The sequence below is a fragment of the Pseudophryne corroboree genome, chromosome 2 (assembly GCF_028390025.1).
Source record: "Pseudophryne corroboree isolate aPseCor3 chromosome 2, aPseCor3.hap2, whole genome shotgun sequence".
In the NCBI taxonomy this organism is placed as follows: domain Eukaryota; kingdom Metazoa; phylum Chordata; class Amphibia; order Anura; family Myobatrachidae; genus Pseudophryne; species Pseudophryne corroboree.
The window spans coordinates 36,025,265-36,050,979 of NC_086445.1; the positions used below are offsets into that span (position 1 = coordinate 36,025,265).

Consider the following 25,715-nt stretch of genomic DNA (forward strand, 5'->3'; position numbering starts at 1 on the left):
AGAAACATTGCACCAGGTAGAAAGCACTGAGACACATTGGAGGAGGAGGGGGGGGGGGGGGTAGATGGTTCCGCACACACATAAGACAAGGGGTAGTGGGGCCACACACAGGGGGTTGGGGGGGGCAGGAGGGCACAAGGTGTCACACACACGGGGGGGGGGGGGGGGGCGCACAAACCAGGGTGAGGGGGGTAAAGTGTGCCACACACAAAGGCTGGGGGTAAATGGGGTCACATGCAGGGGGTGGGGGCAGGATATGGCAATGCATTAAAATACATGTTCATTACTTTGTGTGTATCTACTTACTCACACTCTGGCAGCTGAGGGTCACACTCCGGTAGATGGGTACGCTGGCCAGTGGCACTGGCTGGTGGGAGATGGGGGCTGCCCGCGGGTGTCTGGCCATGCACACAGAGAGGAGGGAGGGCTGGGTTTGCCTCGGCGGGAGAGGTAAACCCAGCCCTCCTGTCTCTCGCAGAGGAGGGGAGATGCGGCGGCTGACAACTAAGGACGGACGAGGTGGGCGGGCGGGACGGACGAGGTGGGCGGGACAGATGGGGCGGTACAGACGGGGCGGGCCGCGGAGGTCTCTGTCTCTCATGCAGGGAGACAGTGTGACTGTGATTAAGCACACTGGATTACTGCAGTAATGTGTCCGGTGGCTTGGCGGGGTCCGGCGGGCAGCAAAGTGCGGGGCGGGAGGGCGCACACAAATGGGCAGGGCGGCATTCAGGTGTCTAAAAAAGGGGCAGGGCGCAGCGCCCTGTGAAAGACACCTAGAGTGAACACTAATGTGTGATGGTGCTCCGGCCACACCTCTAAATAGTAAATATAAGAAGACATACTGTAAACTTAATAATAATAATAATAATAATAGTATAAATGTATCAACAATTGGAGGAACACGAGAAGAGAAGAGAAGAGAGACCAGGCCGGAGAATTCTACACTCCACTAAAGGATATATGGTGCTTTTACATATGTCATATTTTAGTTATATATTTTGCATTTGAACCACATATACCTGGAGAACTTTTCACAAGAGGGTATCTCTCATCACCGTTTTGAGCGACCTAGGGAATACCATTATTTACAGCATGTGTCTTCTTATATTTACTATTTAGAGGTGTGACTGGAGCACCATCACACATGATAAATTCATGATCGCTATGTAGCAAAAGAAGGCCTATGGCATTGGAGGACTCTAACAAAAAATGAGATGGTTCTAAAATATAATTTTTACTGGTATGCGTTACAATAAAGTACAGTGGGGCAAAAAAGTATTTCGACAGCCACCGATTGTGCAAGTTGGCCCACTTAAAAAGATAATTTCCATCATAGGTACACTTCAACTGTGAGAGACAGAATCTGAAAAACAAAGAAAACAACAGGAAATTACATTGTATGATTTTTAAACAATTTATTTATTTGTATATTCTTGTGAATCTGCTTTTCCTAGGGGGTTCCACAGTGACCCCTGTTGGGGAAACCAGTGCAGGGGAGACTGGGTATCTCTTCATGATGAGAGTTCAGGTGAAAATAAGGATTTTGAGGTAATGGGCTTGGGTCACAGATGGGTGATTTGATATGAAGTATAATTGACAGGGCAATTGTATATGAGTAGCACTATATACCAATGGCAGTGTGATAATGAAGAAATGACATGTATCAGGACTTAGATAATGTATGAAAAGCTATATGATAATTACTAAGCGAGGAACGATAGCCCCGAATAATGCACAGTAGTAATGATATGTAACCAAGTACTTGGCTCAAGGATGTAACTGTGAGGTGGGGCCCTAACACTGCAGAAGCCTGTATTCCCAGGTGGTCTCCTATCCAAGTACTAACAGAGCCCAACATTGTATTGCTTCCAAGATTGAATGGAAATGGGCATATTGAGCATGATGTCACTGTAGGTAAGTACTCCCCTTGGGTGCCTCGGTAGGGTGAAGCTGTGCAGATGAACTCTCACACTGTAGATAGGTAGTCTAGTCTAGAGCTGTATAAGTAAAATACACTTGGGTATGGGCATTTGCAAATAATGTTGATCAGATATGCTAAAACATCTCATTCATTAAAGAAAAATTCTCCAAAGGTGCTACAGTAACATGTGTAACTACCAATCGGGATTCGGGTATAATCACATGAATTAAGAAAAAATATGAAAAAGACATGGTTTACCAGAAGTTGTCTTGTGGACCGGTCTGTGCACAGATCGGAGACAAGCTGGTCACGCGTTTCGATAGGGGTTGGCTTGATCGCCAGATTTGTTGTATAGCTGTTTCCAATTGATCAAGCCAACCCTTGGTGAAACGCGCATCCAGCTTGACCCTGGTCTGTGCATGGAGGAGGTGGATTCAGAGAAGCGGACACTAAAAGAGCAATTAGATAGGTGGGATAACAACCAAGAAAGTGCTGTGTCCTAAATACGTAGGGAGTGTAGTATCTGTATGAGAAAAAGAGTGGTCAATAGTGTCAAAAGCAGTAGAGCGATCTAGCAGAATAAGAAGTAATGGCCTTTAGACTTTAAAGTGACCAGATCATTCACTACTTTAGCCAGTGCTGTCTTTGTCGAGTATTGGGAATGAAAGCCTGACTGAAGCAGGTCCAATAAGTTGTGCGAGTTAAAGTGTTTGGGGGAGTGTAGGCAAGTCTCTCAAGTAGCTTGGAAGCTGAGAGATGGGACAGGACTTTATGAGAGCGTTGGAGTCAGAATTTTTTTGCAATTTTTTTCCACGAACAGAAGGTATTACAAACCAGCCATTTATATAAGACATAATACAGACGAAATAGACACAATAAAAGACGCCCAGCTGTTTTTTAACAATTTATTCTTCTCTCTTCAATTCACATAGTCTTGTCAATCTTTACATCACTCTATATTTGTTTTTTAATATTTCGCATCAGTTCATCCGAAAGATTTCGGATGTAATAATAGATATTATTCAGTTATTTTAAGGATATAATAAGTTATTTTTTTAACCCTTGTGCACCAGAAACAGATCCTTCTTTTTTATCTGTCTCTCTCCCCCTTCTTCCTAACTGGAATGAAGCCATGGAAGAGAGGAAGTCATCAGCACCTGCTTGGATGAAAGCCATCCAATGTACATTGGACTAACCATTTCCAGAGCACACAAGCAGCTTTACTTTGTATAGGACTAATGTAAAACCTTTTGCAGACGGCAACTGACTTGTAATGTATTTACTAATGGAACAAAACAAATGAAGCTGCCTATTTCTTTCCCACTAATTAATGTTTTCTTTTTAAAACCAACCAAATACATGTTGGGCTACAAAAACATAAATGGTTGTGTTAACATATATTTGGTAACGTGACTAACTGACATTTCCAGGCCAACACAAAACACGTTCCTATCTGGAAAGCACTATGCAGAATTTGGGAAAAATACATATTTGTAATAAGCGGGTGTGGAATATTAGATCTACACTAAAAAGGTCTACAGTCAATAGGTTTACCACTAATGGCTGACATGCATTAGTCGACAGGGTCAACATGGAAATGGTTGAAACAAAAAAGGCGACACTTTTTTTTTTTTTTTTGGGGTGCTTTGTCACTTTTCTGCCACAAACAAGCCTCATTAGTGTACCACCTCCCCTCGCATGGAACGCTTCACTCGCCATGCTTTGGGCAAGGTGCCTCACTGCTCTCAACGCAGATTATTCACAGTGCGCTTGCTGTGTTTTGATAGGTCACATCTTAGTCGACATCAGAGAGTTCACACCGTCCTAGGTGAATAAACTGCCCATTGAATATACAACACGGCTTGTTTATAAACTGAAAAAAAGTGGACCTCTTTTCCCACCATGTAAATTTAAAGGTGCGGGGCTAAGTTTTTTTTTGGTCCTTAGTCCTACGTATGTAGTAGGTGCTGTGTCCAGTTATAGATCCATCTAAAAATGTGCCTAGTGAATATAGGGTGGTCATTCCGAGTTGATCGCTCGCTAGCAGTTTTTAGCAGCCGTGCAAACGCTATGCCACCGCCCACTGGGAGTGTATTTTAGCTTAGCAGAAGTGCGAACGAAAGGATCGCAGAGCGGATACAAAGTTTTTTTTGTGCAGTTTCAGAGTAGCTCTAAACCTACTCAGCGCTTGCGATCACTTCAGACTATTCAGTTCCGGATTTGACGTCACAAACACGCCCTGCGTTTTTCCTGGCCCGCCTGCGTTTTTTTAAACACTCCCTGAAAACAGTCAGTTTACCCAGAAACGCCCACTTCATGTCAATCACTCTGCGCCCACCAGTGCCACTGAAAAGCTTCGCTAGACCCCTTGTGAAACTACATCATTCGTTGTAATAGTACGTTGCGCGTGCACATTGTGCCGCATGCGCAGAACTGACATTTTTTAGCCTGATCGCTGCACAGCAAACAAATGCAGCTAGCGATCAACTCGGAATGACCACCATAGTGAAAAAATAACTCGAATAACTTCTTGGTTTGTGTAATATTGGGTTTGAGCATGAAAGGACATCAGAACTGTCTGTTACTTCTGTGACTTTTCTGTGCAAGGAGTAAATACATTTACATTATTTCTGTGCAGGGTAAACACTGTCTGCTTCAGCATGTAACCTCCAAATGTTAAACCGCTTTATTTTTGCACAGCAATTTAGATTTCAGTTTGAACACTCCTCACCCAAATTTAATACTCTCTGCACATGTTTCATTAGTCATTAATCTTAGTGTGATTTCTGAAATTCTTTCCATGCACCTAAAGGCCTGTAGATTTTTAAGGCCTATGCTAAATAGTTGTAACATTATCATTTGAATAATTATACTTGTAGTACAGTAATCTGCAGGAGAGCCTAAGAGATCTGATTACCCTTCATTGTGGCAGAGGAGCTTTGTATTTACTGTGAGTGCTGACGTAACCGTACGCACCACTTCCGTTTTAGATTGATGTATCTGAGTACAAGCAGGATTCGTGACAAGAAGAAAAGGCTGCGATCCCTATCAATGACATTCCTTAAGGTGCATATTCAATTAGCCCCAGATTCTTCCATCTGAAATTACCACAACTATCACACCCAGTTTGTGATTAATGCAGTTATGTGGGATCCAACTGAAGAAGAACTTGTTCTGGAAATTTTGCCGTTAATAACCGTGATAATTATGTTGAAAAATGGGGAAAGTAGCCTGTACCCTAATCATCTGCCAATAAGTATCGGATAACATTATTGATCTCTCTTACTGGCCAAAAGCAAAATATTTGGGGTTTCAAAGGGATCCCGGCTCCATTTGCCAATGCGATGGTGTTCGGTTGTGGGGATGGATCCTGAGGAATTACCACTGCTGAGTTCGTGGGTGGAGGTTGCGGGGATGGATCTTAGGATCCAGTACAGAAGTGTTTGGCTGTGGGTGTACGAGCTCAGTAGTAGCACTGCCCATTTACAAAGTGGCACCATGATTGGCTAGCACACGGAGCCATTTTTAAAATTCAAGATGGTCACAAAGAGTCAATCGTGGCTCACCGCGTCTTCGCCCCAACCCCATGGGCTGGCTTGTATTAGCCAGTGCAGGGCAGTGAATTGGCACGGGAGGAGCTGACCAGCTCCTCAAGGAAGAAGATGCCAGAGGAAGTCCTGGAAGGTGGCAGCCAATCAAAAGCGCTTACAGGCCGCTGGCCCCTGGTGAAGATTAAAGATGTCACCGTCACAAGCCCTGGGGGTGTGGCATCTTTGTAAAAGAGCTTACAGGCTGCCGCGCCATAGTAGAAGATGAAAACCCTGGAAGCCCTGGAGAGGCGGTGGCCACACAAAAGAGCTTACAGGCTGCAGCCCCCAGATGAAGATGAAAGAAGATGCCAACGTAAGCCCTGGTGGTCTGCCCCGCATGTCCGCCCCCCAAGCACACACGCACACAGGTGTAAAGTATCACACGGCGGCGCTGCTTTTGCACCTGGTGAGTAGCTCCTGCCCGCTGGAAGGCCGCTACCCGCCGTGTCCTTGGTCGCAGCGGCTACGTGTGATGTCACGCAGCTGCCGCGTCCCGCCCCCACAACGGTTCGGACACGCCTGCGTTTGGACTGCGCCCTGCCAATGGCGTTCTAATGCCGTTGGCACGCCCCCACCCGCCTCACGACCACCTCTGCCTTTCAATCGGGCAAAGGCGATTGCAGCCCAGAGATGCGGTTAGCATCTCAATGGGCTCCCGGGGTGCGTGCGCACTCCACAAAGTGATTCAGACGGCGATCGCTGCAGCAGTGCAGTCTGAATTACCCCCAATATTACTACTGACTTTGGGACTTATTCAGGTTTGTTAGAAAATTAAAAAAGCAAGCAACTGGGCTAAACCATGTTGCATTAGGGGTGGGGCAGATGTAACATGTGCAGAGAGAGTTAGATTTGGGTGGGATGTGTTCAAACTGAAATCTAAATTGCAGTGTAAAAATAAAGCAGCCAGTATTTACCCTGCACAGAAACAAAATAACCCACCCAAATCTAAATTTCATCTGCCCCACCTGCAGTGCAACATGGTTTTGATCAGTTGCTTGCTTTCTTAGGGGGTCATTCAGGTCTGATCACTGCTAGCGGGCGATCAGGTCCTAACTGCGCATGTGTATGTACCGCAATGCGCACGCGCATCGGACAACAACAAAGGGCATCGCAAGTCAGCGATGGGATGGTGCAAAAAATCCGATCGCACGGGCGTTCGCAAGGTGATTGACAGGAAGAGGCTGTTTATGAGCGGCAACTGAGCATTTACAGGGCGTGTCTGGAAAAACGCAGATGTGTCCAAGCGTTTTCAGGGAGGGCGTTCTGACGTCGGCTCCGGCTCAGATCAGCCTGTTCTCATCACACTGTAGGAGTAAGTCCTGGGCTGCGCACACACTGCACACAGTGGATTTTTGCAGCTCGGCGTACACATAGGATCGCACACTTTACGGCGCATTTGCACTCCCGCTGGAGGCGGCGACTATCTGAACGCAGGACAGCAAAGTTAACCCAGCGATCAGGTCTGAATTACCCCCTTAGTTTGCTACCAACAAACCTGAATAACTCACTTTGACAGCTATCGACCTCTCACTCGCCACCCAGGGGTTCAGAGGATAGTCTCAGACTTCAGCTCAGGCCTGGGGTAGACTTTGGAGGGGGTACCCCACTTCTCAATGAATTCCTGTCCTGGGCTGACTAGTTGTGGGGGGATTATGCTTTGGCTGGGGTGGCCCTGTTAAGTGAGTCCCTTGGCTGTGTCATTACCCACCTGCTAGTGGAGCTTGCTGTTGGACCCCTGTGCAATTTTTTCCACATTTCCAGGACTATGGCTGACTACAGGAGCCCAGTGCTATTTCATAAATTACAGAGGACCTTTACACATTTTGTTTTCTGTATTTTCTTTGTAACCAGGGCCGGCTCTAAGAACCCGGACTTGGTTTTGCTTGGGGGAGGGGTAAAATGCATTTAATTTTTTTCAAATTTTGAACTTTACCACTACAGTGAACCCTTCTGTTAATAGAGTCGTGGTATTGACTCGAAGAGCAGAAGGGATGTAGTACCACCCATTAGTTACATTTTTACATGTGATTAGTAACATGACGGTCAACTGTGGTGATGTATGGCCACTTTCATGATTTGCAGATCCAAACTTTGGGTGGAAAATATCTGCAGATCACTGAAACAAATCTGTATGGGCAAAGTTAAATGGATTGGGGAATCTTTCAAATGGGATGTAAAATCATAGAACCTGAAATAATAAATTGTGATTGTTGATGTATGGGGGCCTTAACCCATGCAATGTAAGTTTAGGCAAACCCTTTTTCCAATATTGTAGCTAGTCAGCCGCCTTTGTATTCATGCCCTAGCGCAGGCCTGGCCAACCTGTGGCTCTCCAGCTGTTGTAAAACTACAAGTCCCATCATGCTTTGCTACAGTTTTGCTATTAGGGAAGGCTAAAACTGTGGCAGGGCATGCTGGGATGTGTAGTTTCACAACATCTGGAGAGCCACAGGTTGGCCAGGCCTGCCCTAGCGTAATAACTGATTTCCGAGTCTTCAGTGTGGGATTACTAATCTCTAAGTAAGCTCCATCTCTAGTATTACATCAGTCACATGACTACGAGGTAATCGCGCAGTGATGTGTAAACGTGCCATAGAGTTAGGACATTGTCATAACCGCGGCTGGCATCTGCCCGTCCTGGTGCCTGCTGAGCAGGTTTCCTGTTACCCACTCACTGTGGGGCACGGAGGAAGTCTGTCCCATTACACGCACTCACTTCTCTATATAATGGTATAAATGATAGTATATAGTGTTGAATCCTTTTGACTGTTTCTTTCCTTGTTGCATCTAAGTAAAAGATTGAATTGTAGTCAGATTTATAAAACAATTATTTATTTAAAAGACCACGCCCACATACAGACTGAGAGATGGATGGCCTCTCTGTCAGCCCAGGTTAGATGATATCAATGGAGAAGAACATGGCGATGCACTGGTTTTACAGGTTGAGTATCCCTTATCCAAAATGCTTGGGACCAGAGGTATTTTGGATATGGGATTTTTCCGTATTTTGGAATAATTGCATACCATAGTGAGATATCATGGTGATGGGACCTAAATCTAAGCACAGAATGCATTTATGTTTCATATACACCTTATACACACAGCCTGAACGTCATTTTAGCCAATATTTTTTATAACTTTGTGCATTAAACAAAGTGTGTCTACATTCACACAATTCATTTATGTTTCATATACAGCTTATACACACAGCCTGAAGGTCATTTAATACAATATTTTGAATAACTTTGTGTATTAAACAAAATTTGTGTACATTGAGCCATCAGAAAACAAAGGTTTCACTATCTCACTCAAAAAAGTCTCTATTTCGGAATATTCCGTATTTCGGAATATTTGGATATGGGATACTCAACCTGTATAATACTTGGTTACACCCAATTTTCTTAACTCTCCCACTGATCTCATACATCCTAGTAGAATCTTTCTACAGTTGTATGCTCTTATTAGGACAGGGTACCAGCTAGAAGATGGTTAGCCTTATTTGGCTAATTCCAATTCTGTTACACACTAGGGAGTAAATTAACTAAGATGGGAGTTCTATTTTAGACGGGATGCTGCCCATAGCAACCAATCAGATTCCAGGTATTCTAGAGGGTGCTAGATAAATGAAAAGTAGAAGCTGATTGGTTGCTATGGGCAACATCCCATCTTAAGTAGAACTCTCATCTTAGTAAATTTACCCCTATGAGTCTGCAGACCCTGTTAAAGGGAAATGTATCTTATAAGTGAATGTTATAAGTTTATATGATAGGTATAGCTGTATACCACAAAATATGTGAGTATATTGAATTATTAAAATAAATTATATTCCTTATGCGCTTAGATATTTAACAGTAGGGACAGGTTATTTCTCAGCATCACTGTGTGGGACTTGTAATATCACCAGCAGTGGGATTATACCTAGCGGCCAAGGTATTTTTTTTTTTTTATCAGCCATTGCCACGGGCACCATGCGGCTATCGAGTAAAGCTTTGTCATCCCCCCGTAGAGGTGCACAAGAAAGTCAGCCATGTTGGGGTATTTATTACATATTGTTATAGTAATAACTTCCACTTAGCCTACTTGTATCCATCTGCATATATAGTGCCTCCTGCTGCTGTCTGACCCGGCGTCATGTTGGATGAGTATCTTCTGTTGCCAGGGGTCTATCCCTGAGTTTGGGGATCTTTGGATAGTAGGCCTCTCACATGCAAGTCCAGTAGATAGGGCAAGATGAGCTTCCCCAACCCCCTCACCCTGTAGTTATAGGAAGAACTACAAATATATTCCTTGGACAGGTTGGGGTGCCATATAAGAATTGTCAATTAAATATGGACATCCATGTAATATCTGTTCTGTCACAGACAAGATGGCTGCTTCCACTGTGCTGAAGTGAGTGGAGTGACGATGTTGGTACAATCGTTCTTTAATGTCGTAAATACGCAGTAAACTAGAGTTGTAGACAAACTCCAAGGTTATGTGGGAATGGCATGGGTAACTTAAGTAACAACTGTATATGCTACTGAATACTTTAAATAATATAAAAGAAAGTAAGAGATATTCTGAGAGTTCTACTGTTTTTTCTCTAACGTCCTAGTGGATGCTGGGACTCCGTCAGGACCATGGGGAATAGCGGGCTCCGCAGGAGACAGGGCACATCTAAATAAAGCTTTTAGGATCACATGGTGCGTACTGGCTCCTCCCCCTATGACCCTCCTCCAAGCCTCAGTTAGGTTTTTGTGCCCGTCCGAGAAGGGTGCAATCTAGGTGGCTCTCCTAAAGAGCTGCTTAGAAAAAGTTTTTTTAGGTTTAAATCTCAGTGAATCCTGCTGGCAACAGGATCACTGCATCGAGGGACTTAGGGGAGAGATTTCCAACTCACCTGCGTGCAGGATGGATTGGAGTCTTAGGCTACTGGACACTTAGCTCCAGAGGGAGTCGGAACACAGGTCCTCCTGGGGTTCGTCCCGGAGCCGCGCCGCCGATCCCCCTTACAGACGCTGAAGACGGAGGTCCGGAAAGCAGGCGGCAGAAGACTCCTCAGTTTTCATGAAGGTAGCGCACAGCACTGCAGCTGTGCGCCATTGTTGCTACACGTCTCACTGATTCAGTCACGGAGGGTGCAGGGCGCTGCTGGGGGCGCCCTGGGCAGCAATATTAAATACCTTTAGTGGCAAAATAAATACATCACATATAGCCATTAAGGCTATATGTATGTATTTAACCCAGGCCAGTTTTCTTAAAACCCGGGAGAAAGGCCCGCCGAAAAAGGGGCGGAGCTTATTCTCCTCGGCACTCAGCGCCATTTTCCTGCTCAGCTCCGCTGGTGAGGAAGGCTCCCAGGACTCTCCCCTGCACTGCACTACAGAAACAGGGTAACAAAGAGAAGGGGGGCATAATTTGGCGATATTGATATATTAAAAGCGCTTATATCAAAAACAACACCTTCTAGGGTTGTTTATATACATTTATAGCGCTTTTGGTGTGTGCTGGCAAACTCTCTGTCTCCCCAAAGGGCTAAGAGGGTCCTGTCTTCGATTAGAGCATTCCCTGTGTGGCTGCTGTGTGTCGGTACGTGTGTGTCGACATGTATGAGGACGATGTTGGTGTGGAGGCAGAGCAATTGCCGGTAATGGTGATGTCACCCCCTAGGGAGTCGACACCGGAATGGATGGCTTTAGTTATGGAATTACGTGATAATGTTAGCACATTACAAAAGTCAGTTGACGAAATGAGACGGCCGGAAAACCAGTTAGTACCGGCTCAGGCGTCTCAGACACCGTCAGGGGCTGTAAAACGTCCCTTACCTCAGTCAGTCGACACGGGTACCGACACAGATGAATCTAGTGTCGACGGTGAAGAAACAAACGTATTTTCCAATAGGGCCACACGTTATATGATCACGGCAATGAAGGAGGCTTTGCAGATCTCTGATACTGCTGGTACCTCAAAGAGGGGTATTATGTGGGGGGTGAAAAAACTACCTGTAGCTTTTCCAGAATCAGAGGAATTGAATGACGTGTGTGACGAAGCGTGGGTTAACCCAGATAGAAAACTGCTAATTTCCAAGAAGTTATTGGCATTATACCCTTTCCCACCAGAGGTTAGGGCGCGCTGGGAAACACCCCTTAGGGTGGATAAGGCGCTCACACGTTTATCAAAGCAAGTGGCGTTGCCGTCTCCTGATACGGCCGCCCTCAAGGATCCAGCAGATAGGAGGCTGGAAACTACACTGAAGAGTATATACACACATACTGGTGTTATACTGCGACCGGCAGTAGCCTCAGCCTGGATGTGCAGTGCTGGGGTAGTGTGGTTGGATTCTCTGACTGAAAATATTGATACCCTGGATAGGGACAGTATTTTATTGACTCTAGAGCAATTAAAGGATGCTTTTCTTTATATGCGAGATGCTCAGAGGGATATTTGTACTCTAGCATCAAGAGTAAGCGCGATGTCCATATCTGCCAGAAGAAGTTTATGGACGCGACAGTGGTCAGGTGATGCGGATTCCAAAAGGCATATGGAAGTATTGCCATATAAAGGAGAGGAATTATTTGGGGTCGGTCTTTCGGACCTGGTGGCCACGGCAACTGCCGGCAAATCCACTTTTTTACCTCAGACCCCCTCCCAACAGAAAAAGACACCGTCTTTTCAGCCGCAGTCCTTTCGCTCCTATAAAAACAAGCGACCAAAAGGACAGTCTTATCTGCCGCGAGGCAGAGGAAAGGGTAAGAGAGGGCAGCAAGCAGCCCCTGCCCAGGACCAGAAGCCCGCCCCGGGTTCTACAACGCCATCAGCATGACGCTGGGGCTTTACAAGCGGACTCAGGAGCGGTGGGGGGTCGACTCAAGATTTTCAGCAATCAGTGGGCTCGCTCACAAGTGGACCCGTGGATCCTGCAGATAATATCTCAGGGTTACATGTTGGAGTTCGAAAGGTCTCCCCCTCGCCGGTTCCTAAAGTCTGCTTTACCAACGTCTCCCTCAGAAAGGACGTCGGTTTTGGAAGCCATTCACAAGCTGTATTCTCAGCAGGTGATAGTCAAGGTACCCCTCCTACAACAGGGAAAGGGGTATTATTCCACACTATTTGTGGTACCGAAGCCGGACGGTTCGGTAAGACCTATTCTAAACCTGAAATCCTTGAACCTGTACATACAGAAATTCAAGTTCAAGATGGAGTCACTCAGAGCAGTGATAGCGAATCTGGAAGAAGGGGACTTCATGGTGTCCCTGGACATAAAAGATGCTTATCTGCATGTCCCAATTTACCCCTCACACCAAGGGTATCTCAGGTTCGTGATACAAGACTGTCATTATCAGTTTCAAACGCTGCCGTTTGGTTTGTCCACGGCCCCTCGGGTCTTTACCAAGGTAATGACCGAAATGATGGTTCTTCTACGAAGAAAAGGCGTATTAATTATCCCTTACTTGGACGATCTCCTGATAAGGGCAAAGTCCAGAGAACAGCTGGAAGTCGGTGTAGCACTATCCCAGGTAGTGCTTCAGCAACACGGGTGGATTCTGAATCTTCCAAAATCTCAATTGACCCCGACAACTCGTCTGCTGTTCCTGGGAATGATTCTGGACACGGTTCAGAAAAAGGTGTTTCTCCCGGAGGAGAAAGCAAGGGAGTTATCCGAACTTGTCAGGAACCTCCTAAAACCAGGAACTGTGTCAGTACATCAATGCACAAGAGTCCTGGGAAAGATGGTGGCTTCTTACGAAGCGATTCCATTCGGCAGATTCCATGCACGGACATTTCAGTGGGATCTGCTGGACAAATGGTCCGGATCGCATCTGCACATGCATCAGCGGATAACACTGTCACCAAGAACAAGGTTGTCTCTCCTGTGGTGGTTGCAGAGTGCCCATCTGTTAGAGGGCCGCAGATTCGGCATACAGGACTGGGTCCTGGTGACTACGGATGCCAGCCTACGAGGCTGGGGAGCAGTCACACAGGGAAGAAACTTCCAGGGCGTGTGGTCAAACCTGGAGACGTCCCTTCACATAAATATACTGGAGCTAAGAGCGATCTACAATGCTCTAAGCCTTGCAAAATCGCTGCTTCAGGGTCAGCCGGTGTTGATCCAGTCGGACAACATCACGGCAGTCGCCCACGTAAACCGACAAGGCGGCACGAGAAGCAGAAGAGCAATGACAGAAGCTGCAAGGATTCTGCGCTGGGCGGAGAATCATGTCATAGCACTGTCAGCAGTGTTCATCCCGGGAGTGGACAACTGGGAAGCAGACTTCCTCAGCAGACACAACCTTCACCCGGGAGAGTGGGGACTTCATCCAGAAGTCTTCCACATGATTGTGAACCGTTGGGAAAGACCAAAGGTGGACATGATGGCGTCTCGCCTCAACAAAAAATTGGACAGATATTGCGCCAGGTCAAGAGACCCTCAGGCAATAGCTGTGGACGCTCTGGTAACACCGTGGGTGTACCAGTCAGTGTATGTGTTCCCTCCTCTGCCTCTCATACCAAAGGTACTGAGAATTATACGGAAAAGAGGAGTAAGAACAATACTGGTGGCTCCGGACTGGCCAAGAAGAACTTGGTATCCGGAACTTCAAGAGATGCTCACGGAGGATCCATGGCCTCTACCTCTAAGAAGGGATCTGCTTCAGCAGGGACCTTGTATGTTCCAAGACTTACCGCGTCTGCGTTTGACGGCATGGCGGTTGAACGCCGGATTCTAAAAGAAAAGGGCATTCCAGAGGAAGTTATTCCTACCTTGATTAAGGCTAGAAAGGAAGTGACTGTACAACATTATCACCGCATTTGGCGAAAATATGTTGCGTGGTGTGAGGCCAAGAAGGCTCCAACGGAAGAATTTCAATTGGGTCGATTCTTACATTTCCTGCAAGCAGGATTGTCTATGGGCCTAAAATTGGGGTCCATTAAAGTTCAAATTTCGGCCTTATCAATCTTCTTCCAGAAGGAATTGGCATCAGTGCCTGAAGTACAAACTTTTGTCAAAGGTGTACTACATATACAACCCCCAATAGTGCCTCCAGTGGCACCGTGGGATTTGAACGTAGTTTTGAATTTTCTCAAATCTCATTGGTTTGAGCCTCTAAAATCGGTAGATTTAAAATACCTTACATGGAAGGTAACCATGCTATTGGCCCTGGCTTCAGCCAGGAGAGTTTCAGAGTTGGCGGCTTTATCATACAAAAGCCCATATCTGATTTTCCATTCGGACAGGGCAGAACTGCGGACACGTCCTAATTTTCTCCCTAAGGTGGTTTCGGCTTTTCACTTGAACCAGCCTATTGTGGTGCCTGCGGCTACTAGCGACTTGGAGGACTCCAAGTTACTGGACGTTGTCAGAGCATTAAAAATATATATTTCAAGGACAGCTGGAGTCAGAAAATCTGACTCGTTGTTTATATTGTATGCACCCAACAAGATGGGTGCTCCTGCGTCTAAACAGACGATTGCACGTTGGATCTGTAGCACAATCCAACTTGCACATTCTGTGGCAGGCCTGCCACAGCCTAAATCTGTAAAGGCCCACTCCACAAGGAAAGTGGGCTCATCTTGGGCGGCTGCCCGAGGGGGTCTCGGCATTACAACTTTGCCGAGCAGCTACGTGGTCAGGGGAGAACACGTTTGTAAAATTTTACAAATTTGATACTCTGGCTAAGGAGGACCTGGAGTTCTCTCATTCGGTGCTGCAGAGTCATCCGCACTCTCCCGCCCGTTTGGGAGCTTTGGTATAATCCCCATGGTCCTGACGGAGTCCCAGCATCCACTAGGACGTTAGAGAAAATAAGAATTTACTTACCGATAATTCTATTTCTCATAGTCCGTAGTGGATGCTGGGCGCCCATCCCAAGTGCGGATTGTCTGCAATACTTGTACATAGTTATTGTTACAAAGATCGGGTTATTACTATTGTTGTGAGCCATCTTTTCAGAGGCTACTTCGTTTTTTGTTATCATACTGTTAACTGGGTTCAGATCACAAGTTGTACGGTGTGATTGGTGTGGCTGGTATGAGTCTTACCCGGGATTCAAGATCCTTCCTTATTGTGTACGCTCGTCCGGGCACAGTACCTAACTGAGGCTTGGAGGAGGGTCATAGGGGGAGGAGCCAGTACGCACCATGTGATCCTAAAAGCTTTATTTAGATGTGCCCTGTCTCCTGCGGAGCCCGCTATTCCCCATGGTCCTGACGGAGTCCCAGCATCCACTACGGACTATGAGAAATAGAATTATCGGTAAGTAAATTCTTTTTTTTTTTTTTTTTAAAGCGGCAGTCATTAACTTGGCAAAACCAGGTTGATTTTGCCATATAAATGATTGCCACTTTAAGAAAACTGGAGAACTCTCACAAAATCTCTCACATTCACCCTATTAAATTCCCCTCCAAGATATCTGCATAGTATATATGTACAAATACAAACAAATACAAACAGAGAACCCAGCACTCACCAAAGTAAACTCACTTATCCTCAACAATTCAATAAATAAATGATGGGGGTTTAGTTGGTGGATTGGCCAATGCACGGAAGCCTGCATACCGATTTTCAAGGTACCCCACCTTCATGTAGGTCCTACACTATCACAGAGTCTTAAAACCTGACTACTTCACTGCTGCATCATCTGCCTGCTAGATGTAATGTGTACCTGCCACAGACTTTATGGCTTTTAAAGGCACACTAGTCACCTATTGCACTGGCTCAATGATGATTGCTAAAGAACAGCTGAGACAGGTTCAGGATAATAAAGTCCACACAGGGTTGCATGGGAAAGCTAGTGGCCACCCTGTGAGTGGTAAGTGCATAGCTGTGCCCCGCTTCTGGTGTGGTGAGTGCTGTGGTTTTTCCTCTGTGTGTATATGAAGGGGTTAATCTATGGTTAGCTCTTATTAACCGTGGCCACTAGCTTTCTCATGCACCCCTGTGTGGACTTTATTATCCTGAATCTGTCTCAGCTGTTCTTTAGCAATCATCTTTGAGCCAGTGCAATAGGTGACTAGTGTGCCTTTAAAAGCCATAAAGTCTGTGGCAGGTACACATTACATCTAGCAGGCAGATGATGCAGCAGTGAAGTAGTCAGGTTTTAAGACTCTGTGATAGTGTAGGACCTGCATGAAGGTGGGGTACCTTGAAATCGGTATGCAGGCTTCCGTGCATTGGCCAATCCACCAACTAAACCCCCATCATTTATTTATTGAATTGTTGAGGATAAGTGAGTTTACTTTGGTGAGTGCTGGGTTCTCTGTTTGTATTTATTAGCGATGTGGTCATGGGCTACATGCACCACGCCCTTGAGTGGTAAGTACAGCTGTGTACCCCGCTTCTGTGGTGGAGAGTGCAGTGTTACATGCACCCCACCCTGTGAGTGGTAAGTGCATAGCTGTGCCCCGCTTCTGGTGTGGTGAGTGCTGTGGTTTTTCCTCTGTGTGCATAGTATATATGTATAAGTATGTATAATTTATCATACATGATGACACGACCCATATGCTGATGTATAAAGGGTTTTTCTTACTACTTTTGTCCCCAACAGGTCCGCACGCCTCATCACACTATCCTGAGAAGACGCATCAGTGCTCGGAGTGTCAGCAATGTTTCCCTAATCATTCAGCCCTCGTCACCCATCAGCAAACGCATAGCGCCAGTAATCTGTACTGGTGCTCGGTTTGCGAACTGCGTTTCAGCTCCAAATTGGCTCTTACCGCCCATCAGCGCTGTCACATAAAGGACAAACGGTTTCATTGCTCTTATTGTGGGAAATCCTTTAATCAGAGGTCACGTCTCCTGTCACATAAGAGGACTCACACCGGGGAGAGGCCATTTTCATGCCCAGACTGTGGGAGATGTTTTACAGATAGATCTGTTCTTACTAAGCACCAGCGGATTCACTCTGGCAATAAGCCGTTTAAGTGCACGGAGTGCAGCAAATGTTTTGTCCATAAAAGCGACCTTGTCAAGCATCAGCGCACTCACACCGGGGAGAGGCCGTTTGTGTGTTCCCACTGCGGCCGCTGCTTTTCTGATGGCTCAAATCTTGGTCGACATCAGAAAGTTTTGCACCGGTCTAAATGAATACACTGCCCCAGTCACATACATTGCAAGGCTTGTTTACAAACTGGAAAAACAAAATGGCTTCTTTCCCCACCAAATGCATTATAAGGGGCGGGGCTATGTGTTTTGGTCCTCAAGCCTGTACATGTAGAAGGTGCTGTGTCCAGTTATGAATTCATCTAAAAATGTGCATGGTTGTTACAGTGAAAACATCACTTGAATTACTTATTTATGTTATATTGGGTATAAGAGTGAAGGGATATTGGAACTGTCACTTGTGTGTATGACTAGTGATTACTGTGTTTCTTCATCCTCAGAAAAGACCAACTGTAAGGCTAGATTTCCATCATTCAGAGGAGCTGAAAAAGTCAAGTTCTCTTAATGGAAAATGCTTCACTCCCAGCAGGGTCGGAACTAGCCTTTGCGGCGCCCCGGACGGAAAAAACAGGGGCTTGGCTTCATGAAGGGGCGTGGTCAGTTATGCCCCCAGTAGTATTGCCCCCAGTAGAGTTGTTGTGCCCTCAGTAGGATTGCCCCCAGTAGAGTTGTGCCCCCAGTATTATTGCCCCCAGTAGAGTTGTGCACCCTAGTTTGTGCCGCTTACAAAAAATAAATTAATACTTACCATCCCCGCTCCTGATTCCCGACCGCTGCTGCCCTCCGTGTGCGGGCGCCGCTCCTCTGATCTATGGGAAAGACATCATGACTTCAGCGTTCACTGCACAGTCAGCACCGGGGGGCACCACCAGTAGCAGATCTTGCCACAGCGGCGGCGCCCTCTGGAAGGCGGCGCCCTGGGCAAAAATCCTGCGTGCCCGTAGCAAGATCCGCTACTGACTTCCAGGCTGTGCCATTACCTACCTGGCTAGTAGAGCCGGGTGCTGGTTTTAAAAAATTGTGGGGAATCCTACCTCCTTTTTCCATATTTGTGCAAGCAGGTCCAGTCCAAGCCCTGGAGGAAGGGGGGGGGGGGATTTAAATAATATGGGGTCATCACATGTGTCCCCCCCCTTCCTGTATTTTGAGAACCAGGACCGGCTGTTTGTGCTTGTGGGTGGGACCATTTTAACCATTTGCACAGAGAAGCACTGAGTACATCTCACTAATCTGTGCAGGCTTCTCTAAGCATGCTGCTGAGGTGAGCGATTATGTGAATAGTGTATTGTGATCTGGGTTTTAACTATTCACGGGTGTGTTTGCAGCAACGATTCTAGGTAAATTCCTGTGTTTCAGTGTTTATAGAATTGACATCCAAGCTTGGCTGAAGGTGTTTTTGATCATATGCCTATGACTACCTGTGTTTTGTACTTCTATTTGAACAAACATTCCCATGTTTGTTCTTTAGTACATTTCTGTGAATGAATAAATGCCCAAACACTCCTGCGTTTTCCAAATCAGACTAACAAGGAGCTTAGTACATTGACCCCTTATTGTTTTCCTCTTAACACCAGTCAGAATACCCAGCCATCTCTCATCCTGACCCTGTGCTCCTTGCCCACTTCTACTCCATCTGTGTCACCCCTGTCTGTCTGCCTCTCCCCTTCAGAATGTAAGCTGTCACGAGCAGGGCCCTCTCCCCTCATATGCTTTTCCGTCTCTTTCTTAGACTGTCTTCTGCTCCATACTCCCTAGAACGGCACCTAACCCTGATGCTTTTTTCAGTGTCCTGTCCACTGATGTAGAAATGTTTATATACAGTACCTTGTACTTGTCCTATGTTGTCTTCTACTGTAAGTCTCTGTTTCCTTGTTTTGCTCATTTGTTTATGTACTTTGTTAGGCGCTGCAGAACCCCTTGTGGCGCCATATAAATACATGATAAAATAAATACTTGTAGTGTAAATAGAGAGATGGCTGCTTCCATTGTGCTGGGTTGAATAGACAATGTCAGTACAATTCATGTATGTTTTAAATACATGCTAAACTAGACCATTCCAGTCAAATGCCAGAGTTATGGAGGAGTGACTGGGCTAACCTTTAAGGAGCAATTCCATATGATCTAAGACCTGAAGTTTTAGTGGTACATACTGGTGATATGGGGTAATTGGCTCAGTAGTGAGGTGTATTGGTGCAGACTCTAGGTCCTTAGAGTTCACACACCTCTTTCCTTGTGAATACATTAAATAGTGCTTTACTTTCGGCACAAAATGAAACAAAGTAAGAACCATCTAGCCGCCATTGAGGGCACTGACTTACTTCTTGGCCCCTCTATATATGGGCAGCTAGTCTACAGCAAAGTCTCACAGTCTTTCCTGCTCTCTGTAGGCTAACACAGGCTCCGGCTTGGCTGGCTGCTACAGCTTCACAAATGCAGTTTCAGTCATTAGAGTTTTAGGGTTCTCTGTACCTCCTGTATATAAGAACCAGGCTTCCTAGCCTCCAGACACACTGGACTCTGACTGTCACCCCAACCTGGACTGTCTGACTGTTTCAGCCTCATCCGGGCTCTGTGCAAAGGGCAGCCTCTAGGTGTGGAAACACCTCCCTTTTTCTTTATGTGGGCGGATCCCACCAGCCACACACTGAATATCCTATTTATCAATACCATCTTATCAATACATTCACCTTACCGAAAGGTGCCATAGCACTCAATTTGGCCTAACATGATGATGCAGCAAAGTTGCAATTCAGAGTTTCATTACGGGGTGGCCAGTGTATCGTGTAATATACAACAAAGGGGGTAATTCAGATCTGATCGCTGCTGTGCGTTTTCGCACAGCGGGTGATCACATCTGAACTGCACATGCGTATGCACCGCAATGCGCAGGTGCGATGGATGGCTGCAAAGCAGATCGCCGGTCAGCGATGGGTTTGTGCAAAGGATCCATTCGCACGGGCGTTCACAAGGAGAATGACAGGAAGATGGTGTTTGTGGGTGGTGACTGACCGTTTTCAGGGAGTGTCTGGAAAAACGCAGGCGTGTCCAAGCGTTTTCGGGGAGGGTGTCTGACGTCAAATCCGGCCCCGAACAGGATGATGTGATCGCAGCGGCTGAGTAAGTCATGGGCTGCGCAGAGACTGCACAACATCAGTTTGTGCAGCTCTGCTACACATGCGTTCACACACTTGCATAGTGAAAATACACTCACCCTGTAGACGGTGACTATTTGATTGCAGGACTACAAGAATCGCTGCCTAGCGATCAGGTCTGAATTACCCCCAAAGAGCTTTGCAAAACACAGACAGACTACGGACACTTTCACAGTTTCTCATATAGCGCAGCATATTCCATTTTTACAATTGGAATCAACAGTGATAAGACAAACTGGGTAATAACAGACAGACATATAGGGCCTCATTCCGACCTGATTGCACGCTAGGTTTTTCTTTTTCATCCACTAGGGGTCACTAGAGTACTCTTGGGATATGGACGGTGCGTAGCAGGGAAGGCACATTTAAATATTTAAATGTGTAACCCTCCTCTTCCCTCCTCCATACTCCCAGGATCCTCAGTTTTTTTTATGTGCCTCAGGGAAGCACATCATGGGCTCCCGAGCCCGATTTTGATTTTACTTTTTAATTTTGATTTTACCTTTTTAATTTTATTTTTCTCTACAGTCAATCCCTTCCCCACTTACTAAGAAGTGTGGGTCCGGGATTGTATTGCCTTCAGCCGCTGCTGACACGTGGGCGCTTGCAGGAGAAGCACGGCTGTGTCAGCCAGGCAGCATGCGGTCCCTTCCCCACTTACAGAGAAGTGAGGGTCCGGGATTGAGCGGCCATCTCCTCCACATGAACAGGCCACAGAACTCTGGGTGGAGGAGATTTCAGAGGAGTCATTTTTTCTAACGGGCGCTTCCAGCGCTGCTGCCGCCAGGAGAGCGCTGCATACGGTAGCTTCTACAGCTACCGCAAGGTCAGTGGTACCGCACGCTCCCAGCAAGCACACAGGTGCAGAGAGCGTGGTCTTTGGGGGATTCTGCCGCTGCCCGCCCGCTCGATACGCTGGCCGCCTGACTCCCTAATCCCCGCAGCCTATGAAGATTACACCAGCAGCCATGGAGATGTTTCCTCTGACTGCTGGCGCTCGATGCCTCCCCCACCCGCGCTGGCGCCCGAGGTCACTGGGCGCCGATGCTCGCCCCGCTGCCCGCCAATGAACCCCCGCTGGCCGCCCATGCAGGCCGGACGCCGTTCTGTACAGCGGTCGCACACTGATCAGGGCGCTCCCGCTGGCCGATACTCAGCCCAGCCGCGGACAGCCAGGCTGCCGCCGCTGGGCTTCTGTTCCGTTCCCCACTGCTCTCCGGCTCCCTGCTAGCTGTGATCAGCGGGAGAGGAGGGAGCACTGCAGAGGGGGAGATTGCAGGAGACGGGGGGGGGGAGAGATTATACTCAGCATAACGAGGGTATCTCGTTATAATATAGACAGGGAGTTTATTACATGTACTTGTATTACATGGATGTGTTGTATCATGTAATATATGTATGGGGATTTATTACATATGTAAACGTTGAAATATGGCATATATACATAGGAGGTAGATATTACATATGGGTATATACACTTCCCCACTAGAGGAGCTGGGGTGGTGTTAGGAATTCGGTCACAGTTTAGTGTGTGCCAGCTGCAATACTCTTCGAGGTTTATACACACTTTATTTAAGGTCGGTACCAGTGTTATCTAAGAGAATCCACGTGCACCGTGGGAATACCAGTCTGCATACGGACATCTACCCTGATCCTATTTTGGCGGCTACATCTAACTGTATATGTAAAGCGCTGCAAAATGTGTGTGCGCTATACAAATAATTAATAAAATCAGAATTTACTCACCGGTAATTCTATTTCTCGTAGTCCGTAGTGGATGCTGGGAACTCCGTAAGGACCATGGGAATAGACGGTCTCCGCAGGAGACTGGGCACTCTAAAAGAAAGATTAGGTACTATCTGGTGTGCACTGGCTCCTCCCTCTATGCCCCTCCTCCAGACCTCAGTTAGGGAAACTGTGCCCGGAAGAGCTGACACAACAAGGAAAGGATTTGGAATCCAGGGTAAGACTCATACCAGCCACACCAATCACACTGTACAACTTGTGATAACCATACCCAGTTAACAGTATGAACAACAACTGAGCCTCATTTAACGGATGGCTCATAACAATAACCCTTTAGTTAAGCAATAACTATATACATGTATTGCAAAGAGTCCGCACTTGGGACTGGCACCCAGCATCCACTACGGACTACGAGAAATAGAATTACCGGTGAGTAAATTCTTATTTTCTCTGACGTCCTAGTGGATGCTGGGAACTCCGTAAGGACCATGGGGATTATACCAAAGCTCCCAAACGGGCTGGAGAGTGCGGATGACTCTGCAGCACCGCATGAGCAAACTCAAGGTCCTCCTCAGCCAGGGTATCAAACTTGTAGAACTTCGCAAACTTGTTTGACCCCGACCAAGTAGCAGCTCGGCAAAGCTGTAAAGCCGAGACCCCTCGGGCAGCCGCCCAAGAAGAGCCCACCTTCCTTGTGAAATGGGCTACACCGATTTTGGATGTGGCAATCCAGCCGCAGAGTGAACCCGCTGAATCGTGCTATAGATCCAGCGAGCAATAGTCTGCTTCGAAGCAGGAGCGCCAACCTTGTTGGCTACATACAGAATAAACAGCGAGTCAGACTTTCTGACTCCCGCCATTCTGGAAACAAATTTTCAAAGCCCGGACTACGTCCAGCAACTTGGAATCCTCCAAGTCCCTAGTAGCCCCAGGCACCACAATAGGCTGGTTCAAATGAAATGATGATACCACCCTATGGAGAAATTGGGGACGAGTCCTCAATTCTGCCCTGTCCATATGGAAGATCAGATAAGGGCTTTTACATGACAAAACCGCCAATTCTGACACACGCCTAGCCGAAGCTAAGGCCAATAGCATGACCACTTTCCACGTGAGATATTTTAGCTCCACGGTCTTAAGTGGCTCAAACCAGTGGGATTTCAGGAAATCCAACACAACGTCAAGATCCTAAGGTGTCACCGGTGGCACAAAAGGAGGCTGAATATGCAGCACCCCCGGAACAACGTCTGAACTTCAGGCAGTGAAGCCAGTTCTTTTTGAGAGAAAATGGATAGGGCCGAAACCTTGACCTTTATGGATCCTAATTTTAGGCCCATAGTCATTCCTGACTGTAGGAAGTGCAGGAATCGACCCCGCTGGAATTCCTCTGTAGGGCCTTCCCGGCCTCACACCAAGCAACCTATTTTCGCTATATACAGTGAAAAAGTCTTGCTGTCACGTCTTTCCTAGCCTTTATCAGCGTAGGAATAACTGCATCCGGAATGCCCTTTTCCGCTATGATCCGGCGTTCAACCGCTATGCCGTCAAATGCAGCCGCGGTAAGTCTTGGAACAGACAGGGCCCCTGTTGCAACATGTCCTGTCTGAGAGGCAGAAGCCCCGAGTCCTCTGAGAGCATTTCTTGCAGCTCCGGGTACTAAGTCCTTCTTGGCCCATTCGGAGCAAAGAATATTGGCCCTCATTCCGAGTTGATCGGTCGCAAGGCGAATTTAGCAGAGTTACACACGCTAAGCCGCCGCCTACTGGGAGTGAATCTTAGCTTCTTAAAATTGCGACCGATGTATTCGCAATATTGCGATTACTAACTACTTAGCAGTTTCAGAGTAGCTCCAGACTTACTCTGCCTGTGCGATCAGTTCAGTGCTTGTCGTTTCTGGTTGACGTCACAAACACACCCAGCGTTCGCCCAGGCACTCCCACCGTTTCCCCGGCCACTCCTGCGTTTTTTCCGGAAACGGTAGCGTTTTCAGCCACACGCCCCTGAAACGCCGTGTTTCCGCCCAGTAACACCCATTTCCTGTCAATCACATTACGATCGCCGGAGCGAAGAAAAAGCCGTGAGTAAAAATACTATCTTCATAGTAAAGTTACTTGGCGCAGTCGCAGTGCGAACATTGCGCATGCGTACTAAGCGGATTTTCACTGCGATGCGATGAAAAATACCGAGCGAACAACTCGGAATGAGGGCCATTGTTCTCACTCCTCCTTTTATTACAATTCTCAGCCCTTGGGTATGAGAGGAAGAGGAGGGAATACATAGACTGACTGGAACACCCATGGTGTTACTAGTGCGACCACAGCTATCACCTGAGGGTCCCTTGACCCGGCTTAAAACCTTTTTTAGCTTTTTATTGAGGTGGGACGCCATCTAGTCCACCTGAGGCAGTTCCCATCAATTTGCAAACTGCGTAAAGACTTCCTGATGAAGTCCCCACTTTCCCGGGTGGAGGTCGTGCCTGCTGAGGAAGTCTGCTTCCCAGTTGTCAACTCCCGGAATGAACACTGCTGACAGTGCGCTTACTTGATTCTCCGCCCAGCTAAGAATTCTGGTGGCTTCTACCCTCGCCACCCTGCTCTTTGTGCCGCCTTGGCGGTTTACACGAACCCCTGCGGTCTGACTGGATCAGAACCGGTTGGTCGCGAAGCAGGATCTCCGCTTGACTTAGGGCGTTGTATATGGCCCTTAGTTCCAGGTTATTGATGTGAAGGCAAGTCTGTTGACTTGACCACAGACCTTGGAAATTTCTTCCCTGTGTAACTGCCCCCCACCCTCGGAGGCTTGCATCCGTGGTCACCAGGATCCAGTCCTGAATGCCGAATCTGCGGCCCTCGAGAAGGTGAGCACTCTGCAGCCACCACAGGAGAGACACCCTGGCCCTGGGGGATAGGGTGATTAACCGATGCATCTGAAGAGGTTATCCGGACCACTTGTCCAGTAAGTTCCATTGGAAGGTCCTCGCATGGAACCTGCCTAAGGGGATGGCCTCGTATGATGCCACCATCCTTCCCAGGACTCGAGTGCAGTGATGCACTGACACCTGTTTTAGTTTTAATAGATTCCTGACCAGTGTCATGAGCTCCTGAGCTCTCTCTATCGGGAGATAAACCCTTTTCTGGTCTGTGTCTAGGATCGTGCCTAGGAGAGGCAGATGAGCTGTAGGAACCAACTGCGACTTTGGAATATATAGAATCCAGCCGTGTTGCCGTTACACTTCCAGAGAAAGTGATACGCTGTTCAGCAACTGCTCTCTTGATCTCGCTTGTATGAGGAGATCGTCCAAGTACGTGATAATAGTGACACCTTGCTTCCGCAGGAGCACAATCATATCCGCCATTACCTTGGTTATGACAATCCCGTACCGCAAT

General features: G+C 47.0%; 1 protein-coding gene across 5 annotated transcripts in view; it reads left to right on the forward strand.

Moving 5' to 3' along the window:
• LOC134995759 (oocyte zinc finger protein XlCOF7.1-like) overlaps positions 1 to 19,396 on the forward strand; it is a 62,879-nt gene extending 43,483 nt beyond the window's left edge. For 3 of the 5 annotated variants that reach the window (XM_063951129.1, XM_063951131.1, XM_063951130.1), the window contains one exon: positions 17,037 to 19,396. In XM_063951129.1, coding sequence (XP_063807199.1) covers positions 17,037 to 17,575 — 539 coding nt within the window. In that variant the 3' untranslated portion in view covers positions 17,576 to 19,396. Of the gene's footprint in view, positions 1 to 1,457; positions 1,552 to 1,825; positions 1,918 to 17,036 lie in introns of those variants that run through there. The other 2 variants (XM_063951132.1, XM_063951133.1) reach the window with 2 other exon arrangements.
• The last annotated feature ends 6,319 nt before the right edge of the window (positions 19,397 to 25,715 follow it).